This window comes from Grus americana, chromosome 17 (genome assembly GCF_028858705.1).
Source record: "Grus americana isolate bGruAme1 chromosome 17, bGruAme1.mat, whole genome shotgun sequence".
In the NCBI taxonomy this organism is placed as follows: Eukaryota; Metazoa; Chordata; class Aves; order Gruiformes; family Gruidae; genus Grus; species Grus americana.
Window position 1 is genome coordinate 4,214,996 of NC_072868.1, and position 12,623 is coordinate 4,227,618.

A 12,623-nucleotide genomic window follows, 5' to 3' on the forward strand; every position below is an offset into this window, starting at 1 on the left:
AACTGGCTCATCGACTTTAAAACCTTTTCCCATTTAGCAGCTCTAACAGTGCAGAAGGAGGGGTTGGAGGCTTGCTCTCTCTAGTTCCGCGTAGCACACCTCCGGCGTCGCTGACAGCCCTGCTGATCATGTTGTTTCTGGGTCTCCCTTGAACGGGCGCCACCAGTCGCGTCCAGCTGAGGCTTGGAGCTGCATATGGACAAGTGTTCCCTGAAGATGAACTTCAGCCTGCCAGGCTCGTTTCATTTCTAGACTAATGCGGATTGGGACCAGCTTTTATAAAAGGAAAGGCTTTTTTGGACCACAGATTGATTTGAACTTCTGGAGGAGCACAGCTGAAAACTCGCTCTTGTCTGAGAGAACAGTTTAACAACAAAGTTCTCTTTCTATATTACAAACAGAAGCGTTAGGAGCTTAAGCTCTTGCATTCGATTTTTTGCGTTAACCTTCCTTCAAAAAGAGTTCCCCTTTTGAGTTCACCAAGGTTAATGCCTCAGTGTACAAGACAGCGTACTCTTGCAAGGCAACAATGCAGAAAAATGATTTAATTAGACAAACTTGAGGCATTTTCTTCAAACGGAGCTGGAAAATCTCACAGTGACGTTTGTTCGTGGTCCAGGGCCTCATAGTTCATTGGTAGTAGGCACAGCAGTGGATTTCCTGAATTGAAGCGTTTTGTTAACCAGTGCGAAGAGCAAAGGAAGGAGAGAGATTAGAGGAGACAGAAACACTGAGAAGAGGCAGGCGCTGTTTGAGATTAGGATTAGACTGATCATCAGAAACTGCTTTTTGTTTCTGAGACGCGCACCAAATCAGCATACTTTTTTGAACCTTCCATATGCAAGGCGTGAGCAAGCGTTGCCCAGTTGCTCATAGTTTCAATAGACCATATTGCAAAAACTCCAGCAACTCGCACGTTTCTGGGAGCTGCCAATGTTTTATAGGGTTTAGTCAGATATGTGAAGCTAAATTAAGCCAGCCGGGATGTTTATGCAGTGGAAAATTTGAGTTTGAATCTACGTTTGTTATCTAAAAGTTTTAGTCTAACCCTAAAATCTGCAAAAGTTTCTGTGTGTGTATCACTGTAAAAAATATATATGTGTATATATAAATTTCTGGTTTAAATATGTCTGTCTTCCAGTATCTAAAATCAAAACCATTTTCAAAATTTGTTTTCTTGGTTTTGGAAACTCAGTAGCTATATGAGTTACATGTTTGCAGCTCCAATAACATCATATGTATACTGATGCACAAATTACTGCAACATCCTTTAGCTTGTTAATTTACAGTTGGTGACCAGTGCCCGCTTGGGTGTATTTGCCCACATAAGGCAGTCCCGTTTTCTTTCATCAATAGACACGTACCTTGAAATACCTCATTTTTATTCTAACAAAACATTGCTAATTCTCTAAGGAGCTCATTTGCTTGTCCTTATTATTAGTTAAATATTTCGTTGCAATAGAGAATACAGGACCAGTTAGTAAAAACAAGCTGAAACAAGAAAAACAAGACATTTGGAAACTTCTTTTCTGGAGAAAATACCCTTTGACTTTGCCCGCCAAGAGGATTAGATTTTGGTCAGTTCTGGTTTCATCTGGACAGTTTTAACTCCGGTGTAATCGTGACTTGCATTTCCCTGGAGTGAGGAATGTGACACTTTTCAGGCTTGTGCGTTTGAGCGGACAAAGCCTCTACTGACCCCTTTAAGTGCAGGACTGAATAAATAGGATCAGACAGCCTGTCATGGGTGTGCTGTAAATAAGTTCTTTAAACTGCTGTTGGTAGCAAAAGAGGAGATTTGGGGCTATGTAGGGTCTAGGATTAGTTCCTTCTATGAAAATTCAGCTCCTTCTTCTAGATTAGGATTTAGGTTGTTACCTTAAATTAATTAAATAAAACCCAAAAGCCTCTTAGGCAGGACATACCCAAGCTATAGGATAGAATTAACAAAGGGATATTTGCACATTCGGTGACCCGTGTCCCTTCTGTGTCCATATTTACGGTGGATGACAGGCAGGGGTTTCAGGTTGTGTGCTACATTCTATGAGCAGGTCATGTTTTTAGTGATCTGTAACTGAGCGATTTTTTACAGATAGTTTTGAAATATTCCTTAGGAAGTCCTTATTTTAGGTTGCATGTTTCAGGAGAATTTGACCCAAAGTGGCCTGTCCTATTCCAAAATATAATCCTCCTTTTGTTTGTCTTCCTTTATTTTCTGTCGTCATGGAATAAATCTTTCTGAGTTTTCCTCTGCAGCCTTGAGGGATACGCAGCTTTTTAATAAGTACTAAGAGTCTCGTGTGAATCGCGTGTGTCTGCTGGCCGAGACTTGAGAAAAGCAGAAAGTGCAGCAAGATTTTCAACAGAATAATTATGGTTGATAGTGCTCTGTGAACCCTGGCACTGGCCTGTCCGAGGGGTTGGTTTAACGGAGTAATTTTGGGGATGGGGGGGGGGGGTGTGTGTGTGTCAGCTGTGTGGGGTCTTATTTTCCCCATCCTGGTGATTTCTCCCTTTGTTTAGAGGTTCAGAGGAACTTGGAATTTCACAGTGAAGCTCAGTGGCAATCGCAGCACCTTAGCAGGTGTGTTGCTATGGCGTGTAGAATTTCTGGGTTTCAGGAGATAATACCATCATGTTAAAAATACGTTCAGGTGTACCTTGGAATCGGAGTTATTCAAATAACTTGGCATAGACTGGGAATCTGGCCAGAATTTCAGGTTTACAGCAAGGGCCACCACCAGGCAAAACTCGTCATTTCAGGGTAATCCTCTTGAACATCTGTAACGGTCCTGTGCCCGGCACGCGCATGGCAAAGAGGGCAATTGTGCAGAGAGAGAAACTGCGCTGAATCTGGTTTCCATGTGTGCTTACAAAAGTTGTGTTCAGAGCAACTATAAAAGAGAACACTCGAGCCCTGCGTTTATACCTGTAAGCGCTTCCTGGTGTTCGCAGTGCCTTCAAGGGTGGGATTTTAAAGTTGCGCAGTAGGTTGAAGTTTGTGTTTTGTTGTTTTTTCCTGTCCCCACCGCGGCTGTGGCTTTCGAGGCTCCCTCGTGCCTTGCTGTTAATCTAATAACATGGGCCAGACCTGGTGTGAAACAGCCTTCTCTGAGAAGCCCTCTTCCAGTTAGAAAAGGGAAGACATCACCTCTGAAGTTATAACTGATTGCCAAGGCTTGTTTCGTGGCGCTGCTTGAAACATAACAAAATGTTCTGAAGTGTATTGTTGAAAAACTGTGATAGAAAATGCTTAATCACAGTGACGCAGAAAGCTAATGTGTACCCCCAGTGATCAGCTATAAATATGTAGCGATGCTTGAATTGTTAATGAACTATTTGCATTTTAGAGTTTGATGAAGCTTGATTTATCATTACACAATTTGTTCATTGTCTGAATATTCCAAAATTGTGGTGTTCTTACATTGTCACTTTCCTGTTTATTCTTATTTACATTAATAGCTCTTACATATTTCTTTCCATTCGAAAAATCTCAGAGCCCTTTGCAGGTGAAGGTAAGTCTCATTACCTGCGTTATTGACACGGCAAAGTTAAGGAAGGAAGAGGCGAGGGGATTTATTCATGGTGACACAAGTCAGTAGCAGAAGTGGAAGTACAACCTGTGTTTCCTGTCTCCAGTGCAGTATCCACTCCTCCCGGACGAATAGCTCCTGAAAAAAGCATGAGACAAGTAGCTCAGTACAAGAAGCAGCGCAAATACTTCGTCTATTGAAAAAAAAAAATCCTAGAGTTCATATAAATCTAATAATGTATTTTTCTTTTTTTCTCCTTTTGGATATTTTGTTCATCTGACTGGCCGTCGACATTTAGAAGAAATGCGTATTCCTACTCCTATTACTTGTAAGTACTTGGCTGGGGGTGACGATTCTTAAGCGTGCTCACCCCGTGGTAATTTTGTGCTTTGTTGTATTCTTTTCTTTTACCACTTTTTTTTAACCATTCCATTTATCCTTGTCTTTCCAGCAGCTTGTGTTTTATTTTCTCACTTTCACACTGTTATGTTTTCCCTGTTTTGCCATTGCACCTGTAACTGTGCCTGCAAACACATAAATGTCCACAGATGTGTCAGTTAATGGTTCATAGTTCTTCAGATGCTAATGGACAAATACGGAGTGCCCCAACTGCACCTTTTTTAACTGTATTTAGCCAGACTGCAGGGAAAATTCACACCTGAAAGTTATTGTTGGGAATTTCTCAGCCGTGGCTATAAGCTTTTTTAAAAATGTAAGGTTTCTGACAACTAGGACTTGACATTATCTCAGCAAACATTCCTGTTCCTGGAGCTGCCGGGTTCCGAGTGTCAGTTTAGACCGTTGGATGATGAAGTGGTTCAGAGATTCAGATCTAAATCACCTGTCCAGGCCTAATGACAATGCTGCATAATTAAGGCAGTTGTTAAGGCGCATGAAAATGCTTCACACATCAGTACTTCCAGAGCCATCTGTTGTCTAAAGACTGAGGGGCTGGAAAGTAATCAGGGCCAAGCTGTCTCTGCCATGATAATAGTTGTCTGAGGATCAGGAGGAGGAGAGGACTGGATCAATGATCTGAGGAAAGAGTCCTGGGGAATCGAGGTGGATGCCTTTGCTGCCACCGGAGAGTTGGAGGGGATGGAGAAGGCAGCTGCTGCTGCTGCGGAGGGAAACAGGTCTCCCCTCTCCGTCTCTCAGAAGCAGCTGACCTAAACCTTTCCCCCAAAAGCAGCAACCTGCCAGATTTTCCAGGGCTCTGACATCGACAAAGCTGTCCAAAGGGCCATGTCTGCTCCGCTAGCCCCTCCTCGTCTGCCACCCCCGGCAGCCTCCTCCCTTGCCTGTTCCTACAGTTCACCTTTGTCTTGATCTTGGGACTTTGTCCTGTGGGCTCGTCTGGAAGGTGGTCAGCAGGTCAGCAAAATGAGGGCATTTATATTCTGCCCTTGTAGTGGAAGCTGACTTCTTTTCCACATGAGTTGATTTACATCCAAAGAACAAGGCAAAGGAGTCAAGTATGAGGATCTCTATGTACCACCTGTTGGAGTGATTTTGCTCCTCAATGACCTATCAGAAAATAATTGAAAGAGGAACCTTCCCTACTTGCTAAGTGTGTGAGGAGCATAACGACATCATCGTGAGCCTTCGCTTTGCCCAGTTATGTGATGGTAAATGCAGAGTAACTCCATTTCCTCTGCACTTCACACTGGTTCATCAAGAGTGGAATTTGGCCTTAAGTAGTCAAATTTCAAGAGAAGTTTAAATGTTAAGGAAGGGGCGGTTTTAACACGTAGGTGCTGCTAGCTAGTTGCATTTCTTACTACAACCTTTCCTCTTTGCACATTTCTCATGAACTTCAGAAAAGTGCCCTCTACGCTGTTGTGCTGGTTTGGTTTCCTTACAACCAGTAAGGAAAAATTCAGTCCCCAGTTTTCCACTTTAATTTTGTCTCCTTCCAGCAGGCAGTATGTGGTCAGAATGTTCCCTGCTTTATTTTATTTTGCGATTTGGGTATTTAGGAAGATGAATCAACTTCTGAGCCCTATGCGACCCTTTTTACAAGTGCACAACAACACTGCTTTAAGCAGTCAGCTGAGGATTACTCTGATACAGAGGAAATAAGGGTATCATTAAGTGGTCTCCTTGCTGTCTTGTAATGGCTTCTGTGGATCAATATACTAGAATTTTTTTCTCAGGGAACAGGAGAGTGACTCAGGAAAAGCGAAGAGACAAACCTCTGGAGGTCACCCAAGCCTGAGGTTGCAATGAGCTTCGGCAGTAGCAGAAACAAGTGCTTTAATAAGATTTAATAAGGCAGATGTGCGCCATGCGGTGTATCACAATAGAGCAAAGCCAGAGGTATGATCAGGCAACACATCATTATAAGCTCATAGCGGCCCACTGAAGCACTCAATGGAGATGTGAGCTCAGGATGCAGAAATCACATAACTGTATCTCCCTAGTACTGCACCCAACGTTTTTTGCAGAGAGCTCGTTCTTAGCTCTGCGCGTATGGTGTCCCAGGTACCCCATCAGGCAAGAGCTCTCCTAGCTGGAGCATCGCTGTGGTAGAGGTAACACATAAATAGTCATCACACAATGAATAATTCCATCGTCAAGCTGTGCATGTCAGCATTTGGTTTGGTTTCAGATTGACATTTGGCCTGTTCCCTGATCTGGCAAAACCAAGCTCTGTTTTGGTTTGGTGGTTGTTTTTTTTTTTCCCCTGAACAATAGTCAGGGTACAAGGGATGGTCGACTAGTGAGGGAAGAAAGCAGGAGAATCCATGAGGGAGCATATGATGAAGTTTTACTGAGTTTCATTTTTCAAGTTTCACATGAAATAGGATGTTTCATAATGATTACAGATGAAAATCTTGCTAAGGACTGTGTAATTCTTAGCCAAAACTGATAGAAATTGCTACAGCCTCTTATAAGCAGAGATTTGATTTAAGCTTATTAGAAATATTGTGAAAATAAGAGCAGCAATATGTTTATATATAGATTTTTTTTAAAATAGAATTGGTTTCCATCCTAGGACCTCGTATGAATGTTTTAATCCTGAAGCAAAACTCAGGTGAGTGAGTTGCCAGTATTAAAAAGCAGGTGCTTAAACAGATCTGCTGGCAGACCTTTAAATATGAGCATACGGACCGCATCGCTTTGGTTTCCGTTTCAGTTTCTGGACTTCAAAGTTGTGCTTCTTAGAGTAATTCTCGTCTGCTTTCAGATAATTCCTCTCAACCCTTTGTCATCTGCCATACTGCCATTTCTTCTTGTTAGGGACCAAAATCTCCAACCCTAACTCTTCTAAGCAGTTCTTAATGATAAGTCTGTGAAAGTCACGGAGACTTATGAGTAACTGGTTTTTAAACAGATGGGCCATACACGTTGTGGTAATCTCTAGAGTGGCGTTATGCCTTCAGCCTGTCTTGTGTTCTGCTGCAACCCCAGCCCGTAATTCTGATTCTGTAAGATGGTTGAGTACCTGCAGCTTCGGTGAAACCAGTCAAAAATACTCATTTATAAGAGCAGCTCTTTTGGCTATTTTGTGCATACAGAGTTCTGGGTAAATAGTTGTGGGATTTTTGTATAGCAACCCTTCATTAAAAACTTCCTACCACATATAGGAAAGGATATTACTGTGGCTGAAAGAGAAGGCCATAAAGATCTTTAACTCGCTTTAAGCGGAAATACAAACCCAGGAGGCCTCTGTTCCTAACTTGCTAAGTCATCATGCAGGATTGACATCGTTCGGTGTACTTCAGTTTACCCATCATTAAAAGTGAGCTGCTTAACGATGTGAGATCCTTGGACAGAGCTTGATTTTGTGATGGGAAGAGAGGGCTGCGGAATTAGGAGTTCCTGTCCTGGGGCACTCACTGCGTCACTGTCACCAGGATGACACGAATCTTTTCAGAGGAGTTACTCTGTATTTACACCAATACAAATAGAGGCTAAGGTTTGTACAGAATTGCTAGCTCTGTCCCACTGCACTGAAGTTTAATGCATTGTAAGATACGATGTGGAATGGAAGATAAGCAACCCATCCACGTCTGAAAGTTTTTGTTTCTTTTCCTAGCTGAAGCTGTAGAACACAGAGAGGAACGCAGCTGGTTTGAAGGAGGTTTTGCATTTAATGACTGACACCTCTTTTGCCAACGGTATTTTCACCTGCAGCAGCCCTTCTCAAGGCTTTATTATTTCCTCACCAGGAAAAGGAATGGAAATGTTTCCTGTGGCGGGGTCGGGTTTGGTTTGGTTTGTTCCATTTCTTTTTCCCAGGCTTGGATAGTGATTGCAGAATGAACTTGAATCACGAGTCATATCAGGCCAGAGAAGTATTTCTGGAATTACATAGATTGATGCACATGTTATAAGAACTCAGTTTAATGTTATTTATAAGAAAAGGACACTCAATAGCCAATATGTTGTTTTCCTTTTCCCCTGGCCGGAGCACTGAGGACGCGGCTGCAGTGTAGGCAGCTCCTGAACTCCCATCGTCATTTCGTACCGGTTGTAATTGCGGCGGTGGTGTCAGCCAGGAGTTTCTTTTCATGGGAGGGGTTCTGTCAAAGGTATTAAGCTCGATTCGTAATTGCATTTTCTGAAATAACAGAGTTAGTGCTGAATTTATTTCCACCATCTGTAGGACATTTGAAAAGAAATAAGACAATATTTTATTTATAGGCATACCTCTGTATAACGACATACATACATAAATATCTCCATTTATTTCCATGGATGGTGGGATCTGCCCGCACAGGTCAGCTTGCTAAATCAGAATTTTAAGAAGAAACTGGTTTTCTCATTAGATACTGGAAAAACGGAATCATGAATCAGTGGTTATGCCAGTCTAATGAAAGCAAATGAAAAAAAATTATAATTAAAATCCAGAAAGTAAGTGAGATTTTATTTAGAACATGTCTGCGTGGTGATTGCAAGCCCAAACTTTGCAGAGAGCAGTGTTTGCTGGCTGGTGATACCAGTGTTATCCGTATACTGCATGGCTCTTACATGCACCTGTTTTGCCTAAAGTTTATATGGTTGTAAGTAGTAAATGTCCCCACAAATAGTGATTGATTTGATCAAGTAAAGCTGAGAGAGCGCAGCCCTATGTTTTTCAAGACGCTGTGCTTGTATACGCACAGTACAAAATATTCAGAGCATCTTTTGACTTACACCGCTGTTACATCGCTTTCTCGTGTCAAGTGGCGTTTGCTTTGTAAGTGAAAGTGGTGCGGCTGGTCCTCGCTCTTCACTTCGCCTTCTCTCTGGTGAATTCCCTCTGCCCCCGCAATAACCTGCGCCGAGTTTGGCTTCCCCATGGCAGGCACTAAGAAAGCAGAAGCAAAACCGTCGCTACGCTTGCCTGTAGTAAGCGGAGGATTTGCCCTTATAGTGGCTATAGGAAGGAGTAAGCTGCCTCTGTGCGCAGCCCAGAGAATCTCTCTCGGCTCTGCTGAGGTTACGCACGGGGCGACGTGGTGAAGTGCAGTTCTGAGCAGGACGGTGGGGGCCCGCGGAGGAGATACCCCAGCTGCCAGAGGCTGTGCTGCTTTTAACGCCCGCTCTCTGGTTAAAGAGCTCTGGTGCCCAGGACTGCGCAGCCTGCCTGCCCGGTCGGCCTGGGAGATGGGCAGTCTCTGCTGCCTGTAGTTTTCCCAAAGTTTAAAATGAGCTGCCCTGCCTATAGCTTAGCCCCATTTCTTTTTTTCCCAGCCCCTGTAACCAGGGAGAACAGCTTCCCTGTGGTGTTTTTTCATATGTTTAAAGACCGATCAGCCCTATTTGATTTTCTTTTCTCTAGAGAAAAGATCCGTATTTCCTTTGGCCTTTGCTTGTAGGTCATGTTTTCTAGATCTTCCCTTCCTGTTCTGCCCTTGTGCGTGTCCCCGTGGCACAGCTCTCGCTGAAGCGCAGTGTTGCAGGGGATCCTCGGTCAGAGCAAAAGGCTCGCCTCTGTCTTGCATGCCATAGTGCCACGTATAATCCCTCCCTTAGTTTTACACCAGCATGAAACTGTTCTTTCAAATTGAGTTTGTGATCTGCTACGGGTTTAGGGGACAGAGATCCTTTTCGACGGAACTGCTGTTTAACCCGCGCTCCCAATTGGGTGTTTGCATGGCTGACTGCTGCCTGCCTTAAATTTGTGCAGGTTTCATCATAAATAATATGTGTACTCCTAGCAGGCTGCTGCACAGATAGGTCTGAAAGGAATTGTATTTTGTAGCTTTCTTAAATTGCTTATTGAAAATGAGGGCAATATGCAATTCTTGTCTGTGGGAGGAAATTTCATGTTTAACTTATGTGATCTATACCTAATGTCTAAATTACCGGTGCATGCAAATCTACATTATAGTGTATATAATCCATCCTTGTGAAACATCTAAAATTAAATCTGTCAACGTACACGTACAAGAGCTCTTTAGGAGTGGCAGTTACAGATTTAACATTCATGCACGTAAAATTGATATAAAAAGTTAGAGAAGAGTTTGAAGCTGCTTTTAAAAAATAATCCCTAAGTTTAGCCAAACCTCTGCAAAACAGGAATCTGATCCTGCAGATATTTCTGACTGAAAATACTGCTTCAGCTTTCTGATTAATGCCCATGGCAGGAAATGCTTTGTACTTGATACTAAGTTTGCATTCCTTGACTATTAAACTGGTACTCCCGCAATTTTAATATAGTGCTTCAGCATTTAATATCCATTCGCTGATAGGAATAGAAGTTTTAAAAATAGCTGACTCAAATCTCCATCATTTTTAATTTTTTTTCCAAATTCACACTTAGTTGAGGTTCACTGCCAGTAGCTTTTATCCTTGCCTTAGTTGGGTCAGCTTCAACTGCCTGATTATACAGCTGGTCTCATTTTTTATTCTACTTTGAGCATCTTTCTGTCTCATCCCTCCTGTGTGTGTATAGTGCCTGTAAACATCATCTCTTCATTTACAAACTCTCTTGAACTGTAAAGGCCAACCCAGTAAACCCCATCTGTGGACTCCTGTTTTCTTCTTGGCACATTTTCCTTATGCTTAAACGTAAAACGGCCATCAATATCACCTTGCTCACATTTTGACATTTCAATCTCTTCACCCTGTGTTGATTGTATCAGACTCTTCTTCCAAATACCTGCCCGGTCTTTTATTTCTTCCCCTTTTCAGCTGCATAATGCATGAGACAGGAAGTGTCTTCTCGGTGCCTGGTGTCAGACCGCGGTGGGTACGCGCTGGCGGCAGCCGGCCGTGATTGACACTAATGCACTGATAGCAGTTTCATCGGGGTGTTGCAGTTGTCGTGTTTAGGGGAGGCCGGTCAGCGAGGAGAGCGGGAGCCGTGTCGCTGATGCAGCTTGTCAGTGATTCACAGAGATCTCTTCAAGTGTCCTATTTTTGGAAACCGTATTTCCAGATAAATGCTTTTCCAATTCCAAAGGCATTTTGACATGCTGGGAAATAAACCTCTACCTAGCTGTGGGTTTAAGTCACATCCCTAACGTTCTAGAAAGTGCTAGTCATTTGATTTTATAATCCTTTCTATGAATTGTAATGATGGCAAGGACCAAATAGGCTTAGTCCTGTGCTGCCACTCTATCCAGACACATAACGGAGGCAGAAAAGGCACATTTAGAAACCGAGAGCCCCTTGATGTGTCTGGCAAGCTTAGCTCTGAAATCCTCAAAAGAGATCCGTCTTCCCTCTAAATTTAGATGGAGAATTTTTACATTCTTGGAATAGAGAGGGAGAAAGGTGGAAACTGATAACACGCTGCTGAAAGAAAATTGTAGCGTTTTCAGATGCAGAACAATTTTCTGTGTGGCTTCTCTCTGAACTTGCGTAAGCGTTTAGCTGGTCCACCTGCGAGCAGCCTGGTTTGTGTGTGCGAGTTCGATTGAGAACTTTAAACTCATGTCACCTTTTCTTTTTAGGCATTCAAGCCAATGTTTTAGGGGCCTCTCTGTCTTCTACAGGACCAGGTAGAACTGCTTTGCATAGGGCTTTCGTAAGCAGGCCTTTGGGGACTGATGGGCTTGGGTTTGGGGATATTTTTTCCTGCCTAGCACATGCAGAAATGTTATTGCTCGTTCACTGAAAGAGAAAACGAGTTTGCCAATTCCAGCTCTTTGTAGCTTGTTGGCATCTCTGAAAAGATACCAGGCAATGGGACTTAGAGATAATTATGGCCACAAATAATTTAATCTGGATTTAATAAGGAAGTCACCCTTTTTGACTCCCCGTTTTTAAACATCAGTAGTGGTCGTCTGTAATGGCTCACCCCAGCAGTCCAGAGTGCTTGTTATTAAGGACTTCGGCATTTTGGATTAGTGGTTCCTACTGAGAAATGTTAATTCCTGTTGCCAAAGAATTCACGTAGGCATGTATGATTAGCAAATTGAAAGGATTAAAATAACCACCTAGCAGGGTTAATACACTTCAAGACTATTGTTGTTACCTCGGGTACCACAGCACAAAAAAAGGGGGCTCCCATGTCTGCAGCTCATAGTTAATAACTCCGGCTGTGCTAACATTGCTGAGCACTGGAAGCAAAGCTTTTAACATCATTAAATGCCAGCTTTTTGCTTCATCACTCAAGGACAGTTCCCCTGCTTCCATCTTCATCTGCAGAAGTGGATACACCATGGAGATTTTGTGAGATCTAAATATGCACTCTGTAATTCTGTCCCCAGTTTGAATAGCTGTGGTTTGAATTGAAACCACTAAGTGTAAAAGGCTGAACCTCAACTGGCTGAGCAGACGGAACAGATGTCTTTGTTCAGAAGTTTGCAGCAAACGTTGGACATTTCTCCGTACATTTGTGCTCTCCTGGTCTGGATTATCAGCTTGCTTTAAAATAGTCATTTCCCACAGACATAGGCAAAGGTTTTAGTTCTCTTTGACCCTTCCTTGCAAATGAGTGTAACTGGCCTAGCTACCCATCTCGTGAAGGGCTGGGGCTCAGCCGTGCGCTTGAACTTGCTTGTAAATGCCACTCTGACATGTTCTGTGAATAAATAAAGCCTGTTGGAATATGTTGCAAGGAATATCTTTTTAACAATCTAATGATGTTTAAAAGATGGGTAGTACTTACCATAAGCATGTCATTTTAGTGAAGAAAAACCTCTTTGCAAA

At 42.8% G+C, this 12,623-nt stretch overlaps 1 protein-coding gene across 2 annotated transcripts in view; it reads left to right on the forward strand.

The window, feature by feature from the left end:
* Nucleotides 1–12,623, forward strand: part of PTPRT (protein tyrosine phosphatase receptor type T) — a 280,775-nt gene that overhangs the window by 206,079 nt on the left and 62,073 nt on the right. For both annotated transcript variants that reach the window (XM_054845732.1, XM_054845733.1), the window contains exons 11-12: nt 3,832–3,861; nt 11,423–11,470. In XM_054845732.1, the coding sequence (XP_054701707.1) occupies nt 3,832–3,861; nt 11,423–11,470 (78 nt within the window). The remainder of the gene's footprint in view (nt 1–3,831; nt 3,862–11,422; nt 11,471–12,623) is intronic.